Source organism: Mesitornis unicolor, unplaced genomic scaffold (genome assembly GCF_000695765.1).
Source record: "Mesitornis unicolor isolate BGI_N332 unplaced genomic scaffold, ASM69576v1 Scaffold52155, whole genome shotgun sequence".
Classification (NCBI taxonomy): domain Eukaryota; kingdom Metazoa; phylum Chordata; class Aves; order Mesitornithiformes; family Mesitornithidae; genus Mesitornis; species Mesitornis unicolor.
Window position 1 is genome coordinate 1735 of NW_010187167.1, and position 19681 is coordinate 21415.

The 19681-nt window shown below is 38.5% G+C and overlaps 1 protein-coding gene across 1 annotated transcript; it reads right to left on the reverse strand.

The window, feature by feature from the left end:
* Positions 1-560: 560 nt before the first annotated feature.
* LOC104533684 (DBIRD complex subunit ZNF326) lies at positions 561-19610 on the reverse strand (the record flags this gene model as incomplete). The annotated part of the gene is made up of 11 exons (XM_010185349.1): positions 19540-19610; positions 14249-14375; positions 11801-12206; positions 8958-9156; positions 6729-6763; positions 5699-5786; positions 4387-4501; positions 3237-3384; positions 2900-2999; positions 1409-1539; positions 561-683 (listed from the first exon to the last, which is right to left on the reverse strand). Coding segments are annotated over exons 1-11 (1512 nt in total), but the record flags the coding sequence as incomplete, so codon positions are not given.
* Positions 19611-19681: the final 71 nt, after the last annotated feature.

Consider the following 19681-nt stretch of genomic DNA (forward strand, 5'->3'; position numbering starts at 1 on the left):
CAGAAGAACAACCTCTCACGTTGCTAAAATGAACTCATATGATTCTCAGGCCACTTATCTACACCATGGGTTACCCTACCTTTTCAATTCTCTGACCACAACTACTACCATTGTAAGCTTGCATGTTTTGTATGACTCCAAGAAATTACATGGAATAAAAGTGGCTGAGTAGAGTGTGCACTGTACTTTAGTACAGAGCCACACACTGGAGCCTTTACTTCTAAACATAAAGAATGACTTATTTGTAAAGTGTTTCGTGCTCTACAGTTAGTATCAAGCAGAGGCACTGCTGATGCTTTCCTAAAGCCTGATTTTTTAATATAAGAACACTTAATTAAAAATTGACTAGATACACATATAAATGGTAAACTAAAACCAAAAGCTGGTAAATCTGAAGGTGGTAATTTTCCCTGCAAAGTTATCTGGACAATGACTTGAGACTAGCAAAACACATTAAAAAGTATATACAATGTGAGCTACCTAGAAGGCAGGAACAGAAGGCAGAGCACTGAGGTTTAAGTCCATCAGCACGGAGGAAGTAGTGGTACAGCAAACATTACAGATTGCTTTTTCCATTTGCATCTTACCTTCACATACAGCTCATATCGCGCCTTGACTATAGGATTATTCAAGATACTGGTGGCAGTAAGAACACTCTCCCTTTTTATTTGTTCTCTGTAGGCCTAGAAAATAAATTTTACAGCGAATAATTATCATACACCCATTTAAAACCATCACATAAATGTGAACTCATGGCCAGTTTCTGTAAGGAAAATCATGAACATACTGCAACATCAAATGCTTATTCTTAGCACTTAAGGCCAAACCACGTATGATATTCCACAATCACAGCAGCGCATATAGAAACAACACTACTGTGGCAATATTGCTTACTATGACAACTCTGATTTTTTTCCACTCACGCTACTCTTTCAACATTTCTACCAACCTTTAAAGGTATCATTATAAATTTTAACGGGGATCAATACCATACTACTGCCAATTCTAAACTGCCCTCGCTTTTCTTCAAACTAAAAAGGTAACAGCCAAGCAAAAACAAAACCCCAGGTTTATTTTGCTGGAAACACGTTTTATGTTTTGCAATTTGAGTAATAAAACCAATGCTTCATGGCAGTAAAAAAGTTTCCATAAAATATAAATGTCATTCCTAGTAACCTTCTCAGGACTTAGCACTGTGAACTGATAAGCACAACAATATTTCATTAACTGGGGGTGCTTAAGCACTGGCTACTTCACAAGACATTATATTTACAAAGTAAGAAAGACTTTCTAGAGAAGAAGTAATACCAACAAGAATTTTTAAATTACTTGCACCAAGTACTGTAACACTTCTCACCTACTGTTAGATTATGATTGCTTTTTAAATAAATAATATTGTTTTCCTTACTTGTTTTCCTTTCGTGTGATCCGGAGATTTTAAGTGCTGCTGAACAGAACTGTGTAAGGCAGGAACATACACACTGCAAGCACTGCAATGAACAGTCTCAACTTTCATCATATGGTCATCAGCAGTAACCCCTGCCAAAGAGGGAACAAATGAGTAACACAAAGTGTCTTAGTCTAGGGAAGCAGAAGAGGGGACTGTTCAGTTTATACCAGAAAACCAGAGTGCTCAGTTGTTAAACGTGTCAAACTGAACCACAGAGGAATATTCATACAAATTTGGGCATCAAAATTGGGCTCTCTGAAGGCAACGCTGAAGGAGGAAGTTTTTCACTTCAACACTCCTTTTCTCCACAGACTATACATGAGATCCAGAAAACAATGTTTGCTGTCTGAGGTCATGATATATGAACACCTACCAGCCTAAACAGAGAGCAAATACAAATGATACCTCAAATTGAACTATTTAGTGATCAAAAATGTTGTCTATTTAAAATCAAGAATAACCAATATCCTTAATAATACTCACTTTGATACAAGAAACAAATCAAGCTTCACCAAAGCAGCTGAATTTACTTTAACCTTCATAAGACCAACCAATTTATTTCCTTGCCTACCCTCACCACCAGGAAGAAGCACATGAATTCAACTCTTCTAGCAATTTTAACTATCAGCTTGCCAACAGAACATTCTGATCATGAAGGCAAATAGGCCCTCCAGTATTTAAGGAAAGTATATGAAAGAATTTGGGAGACTTAAGATGTTGGCTATATCTGGTTTTAAGCAGTTTTTAGCATTTGAAATTGAATTAAAGTAATATTCAAATACAGCTACTGCCTAAAGTAAAAAGTACTCAAAAGATGTCCCTTCTGGCTCCAGCACATCTTTTGAAAGCCCTCAGGCAAAAGGCAGTGGAAGGATAAGCACAGCAAGGCAGGGGCACACAAAGTGCTCTACAAATCTGCTTATGGGGCAGGCAAAGGGAAAAAGAAAAGTCAGGGCAAGGTGCATCTTGGCAGCCAAGAAAGTGCTCAAACTCCTCCTTTTTCAGTGTTCCCCAAAACCACAGCAACTATCCCACCTGCATTAACCAGATCCTTGCCGTCACGTTTGACCAGAATCACCTCACCGCTCTATTACCTGCTCTCTTCCAATCCATCTGCATCATCCTCTTACCACTCCTCATACATTATAAACAAGTAAGACTGTGGCAAAGTCCACATAATTCTGTTTGTCAAGTACCTAGCACAATATTATCTTGCTTTCTGACAAGGCTACCTGGCTAGCAAACATAAATAGCAAGGTTTGCTATCTCCCACTGTGCTTACATTCCACGTTGTATCAGAAATGAAGCAAGGAATCCCAACCAGGTACAGAAAAGTTGTGAAAACGGATCGTTTTAATGCAAACATTATCAAATTCAAAGAAGAATGAAAGGAGAGTGGGACAGGCAGAGCTCCACAGGATGCACTTTCACATAAAAACCATCACTCACCTTCCATTATATCTTTTTCAGCAGCTTGAGCATTTTCTGTTTGGTTACTTGTCTGCTGCTTACGCATGGCTGTCTTCTTGAATTTATTCACCATACACTCCTACAGAGAATCAGGAAAAAGAAACTGTCACACATTTGATGTACAATTGTTTATATTCCAGGAGGAACCTATACTTAAAATATTACTCAGAGTATCTCTGTAATAAATAGCAATTAATTGCTATCGCTTCTTGAGGCAGTACTTTTAATTGTCAAAGGAACACTATTTTACAGACTCTGGATTTGTATTATATATATTTATATAAGTATTATATAAATCAAAAAGCTGCTGTCTTACATGAAGAAATTCCATCACTACTTTGTCAAATTTGGTTTGCTTCTGGATATGATCCAACGTTTCCTGGTGAGCCGCACTCTCCAGATGAGCCTCAATTTCTTTTTCTTCAAACGTTCGAAATTTGCAAAACGAACAAGTGAATGCCATTCTATCAAGAGAAATACATTAAATAGTATTATTAAACAAACATCTTTCCCTCTCTCCTCAAAACTGTGAGGACTTGACAAGCCTAATCAGGAAAAGAATGGGAAAAGTGTTCTTTAAAGAAGCCGAAGTGAATAAAAACAAAAATCCAGTATTTTACCACTATGAACTGCTACAGGACCCAAATATAAGTAACAAATTTTCTACACAGAAGATGAAAACAGCTGAAATCAGAAGGTAGCCATTTAAATGCCTCATTATTCTGTGAGTTTATCTATCACAGCTCCCTAATTTCTGTCACCTTTTGTAGTACTTCTCATACTCAAGCCAGTCCATGACTTCCTAACTACAACTAGTCAAAGGGATTCATTTAAAGCTCATTTTCCATACAAAAACTATGTAATCTTTACAAGGAAATACGGCCTTCTCAGTCCAATAAGGAACTGACACTGATTATATCCTACTAATACTATATATTATATAGTGCTGGCCATTAGCCCACTTGGCTGTGACAAGACTAAGAAAAGTTGCAGAACTGTCTACTTATTTTTGCTACAAAATAGCTCACCACACATATAAAACCAGAATAAAGGCAATTTCTAACAGCTTAAAAAAGTTAGCATGAATTTAACTGAAAAATATACTTCAAAAGCGCTACCATGCCAAGTTGCTTCTCAAGTGTGCACTGATGCACCTGTGGGGGAGACAGGGTTAGGAAACTGTATTTTCTGATACAGCAGAGGTCCAGTGGAACAGTCAAGTCTCCTAAGCCACAGGATTTGGATGGTGGGTTCTGGTTTGGGTTTTTTCTGTTTGTTTGAGTTAGGTTTTTGGCTTTGTTTTGGGGTCGGGGGGGTTTAGGAGGTGGCGGGGGGGGGGTCTTTCTCACATATTTTTATTCTCCTAAAATCAGTCCAAAGGGCCCTTCAGGAAAGACAGTATATTATTACAAAAGGATAAAGAGGAAGAAAACCACTGCACACAAGACAGAAGTTATAGCACAAACCTGTATCCATCACCGTATTTCTCACTGTTTTTTTCCCTTCTACGCCTTTGCTTCTCTCTTCTAGCCTCAATTCGCCGCTTCTCTTCTTCCTCACTTTTAACTTCTCCTTTGCCATCTTAACACACAAATAGAGGATTTTAAATGTTATATTAAAAAAACAACAAACAAACCCAAACCAAACAAACACCATGTGTCTTCTCTGTCTCCTCCACAAACACCTCAAAATGCAGAGAAAGATCCTATCCCAAAGTGGTTCAATGGCTTGTTTTGCTTTGTTTTCCTCCTCTAAAGACAACCAATTTGCTTCCAACAATGCAAACTTATCAGTTAAGGGGTTACACTTCAGATTACACTCATAAAAGGAAGGAAATGCAGAGTTAAAGCAAATCTTACCCTGACGTGCCCAGTTATTAAAGGTCTCTCCAAGTGACCAGGAAAGGGTACTGGAGGTGTGTGGGGAGAAACGTATTTAAAACTCTCCGTGGTTTAAAAGCACCATTGCTACAATCTCCTTACATTAAAAAGAAATGACCTAAGTCCATTCTCTTCTGCAGAGAAGGCAGTTTCCAAAACCAAAAGCTAAAGCATAGGTTCCGATAAAGGAGACAAGGCAGCGTTTCATAAAGGTATCATACCCAACACCTGAACTTCAAGTTATTTAATCTTTTCCCCACTAGACATCCCTTGATTTCACAGAAAAACACTCCAAAGATTTTCAGCTGAAGAAATAAAGCAGTGAAAGAACGAGCTGAGAAGAAAAAGAACAAACAAACTAAAAACCTCCACCACACACACAAACACCAAAAATCCAACCAGACCTTCAAAAGAACAACTTCATTACATTATCACCTGGCACATAACTAAGAGTGCAAACAAACAAGTGAGTAGAAACTGGGTTTGCAGCATTAAAGACTTCTACAGGACACTGACTTTTGGCATAAGTGTACATATGTTTGCCTATCTTATGTCTGCTTTAAAAGCCTATTGACAAAGGGAAATGATCAGAATATTGTTCAGTGAAATATATATACCTCAGGAATGAAGTGTAAGCTGTTCATCAGTGGAAATGTTTTCAGTACTCAGCGATAAATCAAGAGCCACAGAGCTTTTTTTGCAAGTTTTTTGGGGGTTTTGGGTTTTTTTGCACTACACTGCTTTCTGTTGCTATTTGAATGGAAGCAGACTTCATAGAGGCTGACCTCTCTCCTGTGTTTGAACCCCAAAGGAAAACCAAGTGATTCTCTTTTTCCTGCTCTAAAAACTCCAAGTCACACAGATGCAATATCTAACGCGGCAAAGCAAACTGACTTACCTCCAAAAGTCTGGTACCCAAGATCATAAGCATCTCTTGTAAAGTCTTCGTATATAACAACTGCACCACTTGTGTCCACTTCAATTTCCTAATCAAAGTCAAATTCATAAGTTTTGTAAGAAAAAATATTCAACAAAACAATGCTGTTTCAATCCAGAAAAAGACAGTGCAAATGATTTCCAATAATCTGTTACTTGCTATTTTTATCAGATATGACAACGTAAGAAAGCGATTTGGGTGTAGTTAGACCCAGTGTACAAACACTTCAAGCCATGCATTTCTCCTTAATGCCTTGAAGTCTTTGTGAATGAGATTCACAATTCCAATTCTCCCTGTCTTCTATGAAAATACACTGACTTCCAATCCAGACTTCTAAATACTTAGTTGAGAATGTTAACGCTTCCACTCAAAAAGAAGGAAAATAACAGTACAGTCTTTCATCCTATATAGATATAGACAGTATAGATATCTATAAAATTATATAGATATACACATGCTTAGCTTATTAATCATACTCTTTCCACACTGTTGCAACTGATCTTTCTGTAGGTGGGAACTAAGCTTTGTACCCTATCAGGGAACATCAGTTAAGGCTGGTTCTTTTATTACTGACCCTCTCTTCCTGATGTATCTTACCTATTCTTCCTCTTTAGTAATCTCACTGTCATTTTGTACTTGGTTTCTCAGCCTGCCCAAGCAGGTCACAGGTGTATGAATTCAAGCTGACTACCTATGACAATATAAGAAGTGTTCATGTGACAGCTCTCTGTGCATTACACAAATGGGTGAGGTCTACAAATACACCTTGAAATTCATCTTCCGGGCTATCTGCACAAGCAGTAAGGATTTCAGACTGCCACCAAAATAGGACAGTTTTAGATAAAGTGAAGAAAAAAAGAGTAAGTTTAGAAAAACTTACTAAGGAAGTGCTTAATTTTTATAACTCTAGCTTAATAACTACTCATCTTAAGGTATGCTGTAAAAACTTTTGAAAGAAACACAAACATTTTCCAGTTCTTGGAATCTTTACCTCTATGGTAGAATCCTGGAAAGACGACTTCATATCTATAAACAGAAAAAGAGGAAGAAATAAATAATGCAGAAGTGCTGTCACTATCAATTCATTTTAAGGCAATAAGATATTTTGGGGAAAAAAAAATAAGGTTGCTCTACAGCTAGGACAGTCTATAATTTATCATATTTTAGTAATAACACTAAATGTAAAATCGGTTATCCTTAGGAATATAAACCAAAGTCCTCTAGAAGCAATCTAATCCATGAAACAAGAAAGTCAAGACTGAAAGGGCAGGAAAATTTTGAGATATATTTTCATACATACATTGCATAGCAACTGCATCCAGTTTTCTGTCAGCTGTTACCCACTTTTTAGTTTTCAACTACATGATGCTGCTCAGAGGACCTTTCAGGTCAAGTCTCAGAAGACTGCATTAAGCCACACAACAGTTTACTGAGAGGCTGATTAAAAGTGCATTTTAGTGAGACCACAGCTGCAATCTTGTGTCCAGTGCTGGGCCCTCAGCTCCACAAGGACAGGAACTGCTTGAAAGAGGCCAGCAGGGCCACAGAGATGAGATGCTGCAGGGAGTGGAGCATCTCCTGCTGAGGAGCGGCTGAGGGAGCTGGGGCTCTTGAGCTTGGAGCAGAGGAGACTGAGGGGTGCCCTCATTGCTGGGGATCCATTGGGAAAGGGCAGTGTCAGGAGGAAGGAGCCAGGCTCTGCTCTGGGATGGCCAATGCCAGGACAAGGGGCAATGGTCCCAAGCTGGAGCACAGGAGGTTCAAGCTGAAGATGAGGCCAAACTTTGTGAGTGTGAGGGTTATGGAGCATGGCCCAGGCTGCCCAGAGAGGTTGTGGAGTCTCCTTGTGTGGAGACACCCAAAGCCCTGGCCGTGTTCCTGTGTGACTGCTCTGGTGATCCTGCTCTGGCAGGGGTTGCACTGGGGGAGCTCTCCAGGTCCCTTCCAGCTCCTCACATTGTGTGTAATTCTAGTAGGCACTATCTACTCTACTTCTTAAACTAACTTCAACATTATGCAGTACATTGGTCCTTGGATTGTGAAAACCAGTGAGGGGAACTGATAATAAACTAGAAGTGCTCTGTGTGAAGGCATTTGAGAAAAGGAGAACCTACAAATGTACTGAAAGAAAAAAAGCTAAGCAGGAGACCTTCGGGATGAAAGTCTTTGTTATACCTGGATGCGTATTTTACAGACCCATTTCACCACACCAAAGTTGGCGAGCCCAGCAGTAACGTTCCCTTTACAAAAGGCAGAGAGATGTGTTCTATACACCCAGTGCGTGAAGTTTTTACAGTACTCCTGGAGTTAAAGGAACAGTTTTGTAATACCCAGTAGTGTGACTAGAATTACAAAATCAAAAATAAAGCGTTCACGTGGAAGTTTCAGCCAAGTCTGTGCGTTCACTTTTCAAGCTCCGAGATAAAGTCATTTTAAACATTTTTCAGGTGCTATTTGAAACCAAACTATATAAGACACTGCAGAACCAAATCACTGAGGAAATTACAAGCACACAAAAATTGAAGTTTGACTGCTGTACGTGCCGTTCATATTTAATATCAAGTTTACATTCCCTCAAAGGAAGTCGTTTATTCAAACCTCATGAGTGAATTTTTTCTCCAGTTTTGTCTGCAATATCTAAGCAGAGTTGTAGGACATCTTTAGGGAAGCTAAACAAACCAAGCACCACAAATACTTGGAAATCTGTATTGCCAGTTTATCTGTGGTATTTCCAGACCTTCTCTTCATTACAGAATTTCATTTACAAGAAGGAGCAATCTCTCTCTGCCTTTCATTAATTATTCAGTAACAATTTTCACTGTTTCCTTAGTTTGCCTCCCTTTCCCTCTCCTCTTCGCCCACACCTTACGTCTTTATTTTAGCCGCATTGCAGTCGATGCGCTACTTTTTATATCCAAAGTATTTGGAGAGCAGAGCCCAGGCTCACACAAGGGCATATTTTAATATCTGTCAGGCCTTGTCGCTTGAGGCAACCTGAGATCTGAAATTATTTTCAGTGGTGAAAATTTGCCTCCAGGAAGTATCATTATAAATACTGAATGAAAAGTCTTCAGTAGTACTTATTTAAACACATCAAAATATTCCATTTCATTCAGCATATTTTCTTTGCAGTAGAAGAGGTAGGAGAATAAATTCAGAAAAATCCGTTGTGGGGTACCTCAAAGGTAGAAAATTAAGAACTTTGGCACTTGTTACTTACTAGGCGATTTTTTCTGGCTCAGCTTCAAAATAGGTTTTGTCATTTTGGGTTTCTTGATAAATGTCCCACCAGGTTTGTTATACGGCTGTGGAATCATTTTTCTTTTTATTCCTCTTGCAGCAACTGCTGCAGGACTGGGTTTGTTATGATAGTCAACAACAATTCCAGGTCTGTGCATTCCTCCAAAGTCTCCCATATGCTGCAAATGTGTGAAATCAAGAGAAAGGTATTAGTAGATGAAATCAGGAGAAATAAAACAATTACTTGGTACAATAAAACAGTGAGCTAAGTAAAATCTGCAGGGGAAATTTAAGTTCCTGGTTTGATGCTGTGTTTTGCAATGGCTTTGTGGGCGTTTGTCCAGTAGAACAAATCTCTTTGTATTAACTGTGTTTCTGCTTATTCAGAACCATTGTCCAGACAAGGAACGCATCGATCAGAGTTCATCTCTCAGCCTAACATCCTGGCTCCTCTCTTCAGATTCTCTAGATGAGGAATGACTTCTCCCTCTGGGAAAAAACAGAGCTAACCAACCAAGTATTTGACACTTAAGTCAGCAGTCATTAAAAGAGAAAATAAATAAAAGCTTCTTATGCCAAATAATGAGCAGCAATTTGAAACCAGAGTGAAGAAGGTGTGGAACAGGGATTAATTGAAGGAAGCTCATTCTTTCTTTTACTTATTTTTCTTCTGAATTCAATAAATTCAGAATTTGAAAGTTGGGCATGGAAGGAGTGAAACAAAAACAGGGCAGCCATAGGAATGAAAATTCACTCGAAAGACTAAACCTATTCTTTCTAAAATGCTGTACAGTCATTTGTGGACACTTGTTTATGAACTTCTCTGAAGGTGTGGAATAAATGAGTAATCTGAAGAGGGAGAATTTAGGTAGCTGCAGTATTTTCAGAAGTGCTAACATACTTCTTAACTCGATTATTTGATTAATAAAGGGCAGAAGAGAGCCCACTGACTGGATGGGTGACTTGGATAAGCAGAAATATTTGTATTGCCATGAGAAGAGAACTAGTATGACACTATCAAAGTTCAAAGAACATAAGAATAACTTCAATATACTTTGTGAAAAAGTATGACTTCTTTTGAAGTAAATTTTAAGCGACAGAATGTACCAAAACAGGCACTTTTCTTATTCAGAAGTCCATGCACAAGATCTCCATGTTAATTTATTTAGTTGAGGTAAAGAACTACCTAGCACGTACATTACACTGTACACACAAACTTGACATGAAGTATGCACGTGGATAATTTCAAGTACTTTTCTTTTAAACAGATAGTCTATCTATTAAAGGTGCAATGCATTTTACATAAGGTAAGTTGTCAGCCTTTACACTCTCCTTTATTACAAAGAGGACTAAAAAGGTAAATTTCCAAAGCAAAACAAAAAAAGAAAGAAGGCTACTTGGTTCTAACTCTGCACAAAACTTGCAGATCTAAATGAGTTCTGAAAGGATGGCATCCAAGCTTACAAATCTAACGCTTTCAGCTTCACAAGCAGAGAAACAAAGATTAGAATTGATTTCTCATACCATGCTTCATGTTAGCTAGCAGCCATGTGCAAATCTGAGCTCAAATTTGAATATGGCAACTGCGGTATTCAAGAATGCGGCAAAGTCGACTTTCTGAAGCAAAGCCACCACACAGCCAGGCAATTAAGAGACCCAGTAAAAATAATCTTCCTCTACACTTCAAGCTACAAACAAGTTGTATGGTTTAATATTAAAGAACTGCTTCCCAAAGAAATATGGCACGCTTGAAAATTTTAAAAGATAAGTTACACCTAGAGGCACAGGCAGAAAAGTGTTCACTGAACTCTTTGTGCTTAAAAAAACGTGATCAGAATTGGGATTCTAAAACCAAGACAAAGGGACACCATCAACTTAAAGTTAGCACTTCTGTCAGGGTTTGTTTTAAATTCTCTTCTGTTGGGTTTTTTCTCCCTAGCTCATTTAACTTCAGGCATTACTTCTCCAAACTGTGATCCACTACTCTGTGTGCAGTTAATCTCCCTGTTTCTTGGATATCCAGTTTTACGTCCTACACTGGAAATGAATCCACTGAAAAGGAGTTGGAACCTAAGTCTCCATAACAAAACGTATACAAGTAACAGGATTAGGCACGCTATCTGGAAGTTTATCTCAATTCTGTGAACGGACCTGATCTCAAGTTGATGATGCCCCTTTAATCATGCTTTAATTCTGAAAAAGTCACTGTTACTGCTAGCCACCCACCTTTGCCATTTCCTCCCCATCATCCTTCCAATACACAGGTCAGAGTAAGAATTAGGTTTAAAAGAAGACTTGATGTTTGATAAAGCATGTGTTCAAGGTTTTAAAGAATTAGCTAAACTTTTACCTTTACAGGAAGCAAACACTACTCTGGCATTCACAACCTGGGTTTTATTTTTTCACTTATACATTGCACCTTTAACCTACTCAAAACTTCAAAAGGCTTTGAATTAAACTTTTACAATATTCAAGAATTTCCCCACCAGCAGCAAAGATGCTAGTGTTTACAAGGAAAAATGCAAGTCCTTTTAATCCCTTTTAGACCAAACCTATTGCTTTTATCTTCACCTTTCAAACAAAAGGAGAGATTTAACAAACCTTATCAACTAGTCTTCTATTACTCATTACTTTCAACAGAAAAAGGGACCGGGTTCTACTTGAAGACAGCTTCAAGGGGGTAAACAACATTGTCAACCAGGATAGTTTGCTTGGACAAAAAACCCACACTGTACTGCACAGTGCATTCATTTTAAAGCAGTGGTCTTGAAAGGGTTTAAAAGAGTGTCTAGTGAAAAGAATCTGAAAAGATTCTGTACTTACTCCTCGGCCTCGGCCTCTGCCTGTTGATGGTCCTCCAAAAGCATCATAGTTTCTGCTTCCAAATCCACTTTCAGGATAAGCAGGCGTTCCTCTCCCCCGAGAGCCTACAGGTGCAGGCTTCATATGGGGTGAAGAAAAACTGCTGTAGGAAGAGTAACTCTCTCTTCCTCTGTCCTCCATAAACCCAGGCCTCAATTTTGAACGGGAGTAAGGTGCTTCCCAGCTAGACCCGCCCTGGTTTCTACCTCCGAAAGAGTCAAGGCTATTCCGGTAGGAGTTGTCAAATCGACCACCATAACTACCTCCGAAGCGGCTTTGTTCGGGTTCATTATAACCATAGCCAGATCTGTACAGATCTCGCCCACCCAGAGAAGACCCGGAGTCGTAAGACTCATAAGGTCCAAACCTGGAAAAGTTGCACAGTGAGGAGAAAAAAAAGTAAGCTTACTAATGTTATACATTTCAAAAGACAAGTTATCAGTTGACATTTATCAACTAAAATCATTTTATTACTATACTGGTCCGTACAGTTGTGTTATAGTTTAATCTTGATTAGGGCTGGGCAAACCACACTATGACCAGATAGAAAGCTATCTGAGCCATTTTTGCTACAAACAATTCTAAAGTTCAGTATGCCTGAACTTTGTTTACTTAAAATTTTCAGCAACATTTACTAAAACATTAGAGCCCAGCCCTAGTCTCACAAAAATCATCACCTGCAGACATTCATAGGCTAGTCAAAAAACTCTCCTTTCTTCAAAATCATGCCCTCATATTCTAACAGTTAAACAGCAGTTAAAAGGCGACTTAGTTGCAAACTAAGTAGAAACAAAATCTTTTATTTTAGCGGTACAGTTGTAACACCCCATAGCTCTAATTTTAAAGGAAAAATACAAGTGCTTGCCCATTCAGATTTGTACTTTTCAAAATTTTCTTCCCTTTAAAACTCAGTCTCCCACTCAAAGAGTTCACAATCTTCAGCGTATCCATCTTTCACTTGCATACCATTAAAGTCTAGCAACTCGGGATTTTGAAAGTCTATCCCAATGCATGCACAGTGGATAAGAAAACAGTCCTTGGAGTTTCAGAGTAGAGTAACAAGGAGCTGAAATCTTGAGTTATTTACCAAGAGTCTGCTTTGCCTTGGGTGGGGGGGGCAGTGTCAGGCTAGAAATCATCACTATTTGTAACCACTTGGAAAGGAAACACGTTAGTGTCCCTGCAGGGTTACAACAGGGCGACTCAGCAGGAGCTGGGAAAGACAACCCCTTGACTGATAAAACACAAACTCAAAGATAGTTAATTTACTAACTACCTATAGTAAACTGAATGCCTTCATTTTAAAATATGTTAGTCTCAGAAGACTCAAAGCTACACAGAAAGTGGCACTATCGACAGAAAGAGCCCATGCACAATATTAACGTTACATGGCAAGAGACATTCCAGTGTTCATTCAGCTTCAATCATATGCAGATTACTATATGGTAGGTACAATCATTCCTGAATCTCTGCTTGGACTTCTAAGTCAATCTTAATGTTCGTCATCAAACAAATTAGACTGAACTAAAATGTTGAACAGAACCGTGCAGCAAAACACACCACTTCTCCAGCCTCCCTACTTCGTACTGTCCTTGCCTAGTGGCACCACAGTGACTACAGACAAGAATCATACACTAGTCTGGCTACAGCCAGACAGGAATTGAAGGGCGCACACAGGAAAACCATCAGATTATCTAAGTTTTCTTCCCATTTTATTTCCTCCAAGATAGAATCACTACTCTGAAAAGGATGCTTCTTTGAATACAATATTAAGACCTTGATCAAATCAGCTGCTCCCTACTGTTTTTATCTGAAAGAGCAACAGTATCCTGGCATTTAATACACAACTTTAAGACCAACTGCATCAGAGTTTTTATTTTTAGACCAATCCACCTTGCAAAGCAGCCCAGAACACGCACACCGTTTTGAGTGTAATCAGTACCTGCCAATGGAATAATCTGGACATGACTTTCAATAGCAAGATCATTTGAGCACTGCACATTCAAACCAAAGAACACACACCCTAAATGTTCCTTGAAAACGGAATGTTGATAGATTCAGTCTAGGGCACTAAACCAGTTAGGTCTAGTCTGCTATGTCAGAAATGGTACGTCAGGCCAATCAGCTACAAATTGCTAGCCATTACCAAAAAATAAGACTTTGTCCATTTTCATTCAAAGGCGCATTATTTCACTGTCAAGCTTTTCCACAGAAATGTTGATTATTACGAGAATCTAGCTCTTACAGTTTAGTATTTGCCAGTATTTATCAAACATGAAGACTCGGAATGAAAAGTGTTCATACAAAATCGTAACAACATGCCTCAGGAACACTTAAGTTAGAAGACAGAATGACTTAAACTTCAATTGGGTTTCATCAATCTGTGGGACAACTGAAGGATTATTTTACCTGTTACCACCACCACCACCTCCTCCGCCTCCACCTCCATGACTCTCCATCCCATAGGATTGGTTAAGGTAAGAGTCCATGGATCGTGGGCCACCATAGCCTCCATGCCCATAATCACGGTCCATGTCTAAAAAAAGAGCAGAAAAATGTTTATAAAGAAAGCAAACAAGAAGTCTTATTAAGTAATCTAGTTTAAATTCTTAATGTACAAAGTTTACTCTTTGCCACAGTGCTTACAAATAAAACACAAAACTGACAGCTGCAAAGCAATTTTGACACTGTGCTTAGGGAAGCCCTCTGTCTTTGTCATCATCTGAGCACCTCCTAACCAAAATAGAATTAATTTTTTTTTCCCCCCAGTAGTGGAAAACTCAGGATTATTGTTCCATCAGCTGGAATTCAGACGCAAGTTTAATTAAGATAATTAAATGGAGAAGCCCAATATAGAATATGTCAGAAGTTAGTGGAGAATTAAGACCGCTACCCTCCCTTCAATGATACCCGCAGCTCACAGGCACCTGGTTTCTCTCTCCATTCAACACCACAGGAAACCTTCACTTGCACTGACAGAGACCTTGGGTCAAGGTTACAAGCTGTCATGCTGCAATGCAGACTCTGTATATAGGCTATAGCCAAATAAAATAATTTTCTCCAATCTAGCACAAACAAAAATACATCCAAACCAGTAGAGCTGCAGTTCACTAACTGCACTGAGATGTTGGCATTTCACAGCTGAACTGCTGTCACTTTGTGACATATTTCTACCTTGTAGTGAAGCCTGGCAAAAGAATCAACTTCTTTCTTCAACACTGGAAATCCTATGTAAAAGTTCTGGTTAAACAACCACTCAAATTCAAAGCACTAAAACAGTATGATCTACTGCCTTCCTGTACCGTACACATTTTGCACTCAACTGGCATTCTTGTAACCAAAACTGCTTCCTGGTACCAACCTACATTAACTTTTGGGCAACACAAAGAAAGCCTGGCAAGTCAAGTCTCACAGAAAAAGTAACAGAGAAGGAAAACACAGTGAACACAGGAAGAAAAAAATACAACCACGCAGACTTGTCCACTCTAACAAGGGAGTATTCTATACATTTCAAGATCTCCAACTGCAAACCACTGACTTTTCCAGAAGATAACAGCCCAACAAGCCCACTTGTAGCCGTAAGAAATTACCTGTTTAAAGAAACGTGGTCATTCTGTGTGCATACCATTTCATGTAACTGTAGTGATGAAAATAAGTATATATACTAATCCCTGTCTGTACCTGCTTCTTGTTAGCACCAGGCAGCTGTTGCAATTTACTTTCTTACGTCTGTCAACAAGAATTCTACAGATGGTACTGAGCTGACTTTGATACTGGTGTTCTCAACATGCCTGAACAGACTTCAACAAATGAAGATATCATGCTGATGGTTTTTTATCTTTTAATGACCACAGACACTTTCTAAAAAGTCAAAGATACTTCTGAAAGAAATGAATATGAATATGAAATTCAACTGAATATGAAAGTCACACTGCATCTTTCCATATTCCAAACATACAATAAAGACTCTGCAGCAAAGAAGAGCTTCTCAAAATACTAATCATGTAGCGCCACACAGAATCAGCTTAAACTCCAAAAAGTTATGCTTTAAAGAAGTGGAAGAGCCTTGTAATGGAAGCATCTAATATTCCTCTGGTGCGACTGAATGAAACTGCTGAATGAACTGCTCTGTGACAAGGAGTTACTAAAAATGTACATGGATTTGAGAAAGAAATTGGGTAAACCCACTGACAAGAAATTAAATTGATGTCAAACACAAAGATTACGTCTCTGGTTCAGAATGTCCCCAAGCTGCAAAGCAGTGAATGCACATAAACATACTGACAAGTACTTGTGCTATTCCTTCCACATCTCCAGAAGGACAGTGACACACAGGACAGTGGTGAGAGGCATCTTTAACCTGACCTAATGAAGGTGATCTTATGGTGTCTTTCCAACTACTTCATTAAGTGTTTCAGACTGCTGAGCAGTTAACCTAGTACTCCATGCACAGGCTCAGTCATTCTGCCAGCTGCAAACTTTACCAAAGATTTACAGACTTTGCACTTCATGCCCAGAGCTTAACAAACATACTGCATTCAAACAAGAGGTGCAGTATTTCTTCAGGCATTAACCTCTGAAGGTCCATTCTCCAGGTGTACATTTTCCTCCTTTCTAGGATGAAGCCTAAGAAGCCAGGAAATATTCACTTAGGTGAACACAAATAAAAGGATTTCAGTTGTTGAATGCAATAGCTGAATAATAATCCCTTGCATAGCTTTAATTATTACAGTCTTGTGGTAAATAGCTTATTAGTTGACAAACCTCACAACCAGGCATCCAAATCCATTCACACTGGCCTGCTTCACACTTCTGACTCTTCTTCTACTAACTAAAACAAGACACCTGGACATGGAGCATTAAAAAGGTGGTACCTGCCTGTAGCCTGCTACCCCTTCACTGCTGTGTTAGCTCTGGCTGTCACTGCCAGTGCAGATACACAGAAGTTTGCCTGTGGAAACCATTCAAACTCAAAGTGAAACTGTTTCACATGCTAGAAGAGCAGGTGCTTAAGCACTAGAGAAAAAACACCAGGGGTTGTACTGCGGTGTCCCAAACTGAAAATACAAGTGTAGTACTTCAGCTTCATTTGTTTAAACAGTAGCTGTTTATCAAGGAAACCTTTGAAGAAATATTAGGTCTGTGTATCCATGAATACTGCAAAATGAAAAACAGAAGAGACTCCTAAGGTTTAAAAATGAAATAGTAAATCTCTGAACTGACAAAGTGCCTGCAACAAAGAGTTTATTGAAGGAATAAATCAGGTTTTGGTATCTGCAGCTTCTTGCATAAGTATGGTGTGGATGAATGAGCTGTTTAACTGAAGTACAGAGATAGAATTGTAAAGAAAGATTTCACTTTTAATTTCTGGACCATACTTAAAAGTCAACTGGGATAGGGGAGAGGACAGAAGAGTTATGTCAAAAAAGTATATATTACCTTTAAAATAAAAAAAGAACAGGACACAAAAAGACAAGTTCAACTTACAAATTAAAATGTTATATATATATATGTATCCCTTCAGATTAAAAAAAAAGCCACATCTGCTGGAGACATCACTTAAAATAGCTGCAAAATAAATCTCACTAGCCAGTAAAGAAAAAAAACGATAAATTTTTCCTTAGCAAGGGAACTGGGAAGTTAAGCATGTAGTAGATAAGACCCAGAATCCTCTGGTACAAAGGACTCCATTTAAAAAAAAAAGAACAGTGAAATCATATTCAGAGCACAAACAAACAAAAAAATAATTCAGCAGTGTTCTCCAAGTGGAGCATATGAAAAGGCTAGGAAGATGAGAGAAAGGAGAAAGATCTTGCAGTAATAAACAATAAATGAAATAAACTTCAGTAAAGTAAAAATAACCTTTAAACAATAAAATAGAAATAACCTTCAAACAATAAAAACCCAGAAGTAATGGTTTGAAACACGCCAAATTTCCCTATATTTAAAAGTCATGATCCACAATGACTATAACAAGCTTAAAAATCCATTGTGCAATAGTAAGCAACATTTTTTCCAGGCACTTTACATTTTTCCTAATGCCATGCCTGCTTTAAGATTACAATCTTGTCATTAGTTTCAACACGTCATTGAGTCCTAAGCAAAACAAGGAATCAACCCAACAATGCAGCTGAATTTTTGGAAGAGTAGGAAAAGCCATTCCCCCTTCCAGATTAAAAGGACAATAGTTAGAGTGATCAAAATAGTAACATGAATAGTTAATGTTCTACAGGCCATGCCATCCGTCTCAAACCAAGACATCAGCAAGGGACAATGACAGATTTACAGCCATCCACGGAAAAGTGCTTCACACTGGCTGAAAGTTTTCAACAGGAAGAACCTTGCCAAGAACTCAAATGAAAACTGCGCAAAGAGGAAAACTCTCGACATCCATCCTCTGTTGCCATCTACTGGACCCCTACAAAACAGCCTTTAGCCCACTGTAGAGTTGTGGTAAGACAAAGCTTTATGCAAGCCTCACTAACGTACACACAGCACATAAACATTAATGTCAAGTGTTCCGAGCTGCATACATCATAATTAAACTTGTTTAATAATTATAAACAACAGAAATCTTAATTATCACAATGAAAACCATTACAGAGGAACATGAACAATCTAATTGTACGACATACATTTGAACGGTTACCTCCCACAGGATGAGCCTGCAGTCACTTTACTACTACTGCCATCAGATCTCAGAAAATCAGGGTCTGGTTAATGGCTACAGTGAAAGGTCCAATAAGTTAATTAAACTGCTACTCATAAGAGCCTTTTCTACTAAAAATCTAAAGGACATTTAATTAGGAAGCAGTACAGAAGACTAAAAAAAAACAGCTTTATGTATTTTACTATGAAGAAAGACAAAATGTAAAATAATACCATTGGTAAAGAAGCTAAGACTCAAGGAATGTACCATAAAAATGATCACACTGCAGTCCAACATGCATCTGCAACCCAATGTGTTATTTCTGTATAAAAGCCAGCAGGATTATCAAGAGATCAAACACTTATTTGATGACATCTGTAAACGAAGCTTTGGTGCAGTTTATGGTAAAGTTTTTCTATTAACATCCTTTAAAGTACTTGCTGGCATGCTGGCAAGAGATGTCAAGCGATTTCTTGAGTCTTACTAAACTCATAATCTTAATCATTTTACAAAAATATGTGCATTCGTTTCAGCTGTATCTATGTGGTATTTTTGATAGTGTAAAAACAAGAGCTATTTTGCTGCATCACATTTACTTCATATGCTTTATATATTCCTTCCCAAACTCCTACTTAAACATAAAAAAAAAGAATCAAGCAGTTCTAGGTTCTGGTTTATTCCATGTCTGTATAAAAGGGAGAAACATCCTCTTTCTTTTGGGAAGCAGCAGTAAGAATCAAATGCAGTAGTTCATAAGAAAACAAAATACTGACTTATACAAAAAGAATCATCATATGGAAAGGCTGTATTCCCCCCCCATCCCCACTCCTCGATCTCACATTTTTGATTTGGAACGTGCAGGAGCTCATGTTGACATGCCCAAGATGAAAATCAAGTCTCACTCCCAGCCAGTTATATCTCCTCCAGACAACAACATGTGCACTCAAACCATCTTACGTACTTTTAATAACCCGTTTGCTTTTTGTTTTTGTCAACACTGACTGCTCAGCCCCAACGCTTTTTACAGGTTAGACGTATTTATAGCTCATACCTGAGACTGACCCACTGGGCATGTTCACACCACAATGCATGGGGGTATCTGGGAATCTCCAATCTCTGTCTTCAGCTGGAGAGGATGGGTCAGTGAGAATGACTTAGTGCTTAGCAAGAGCTGGAGGGGAGAGACAGGGAGC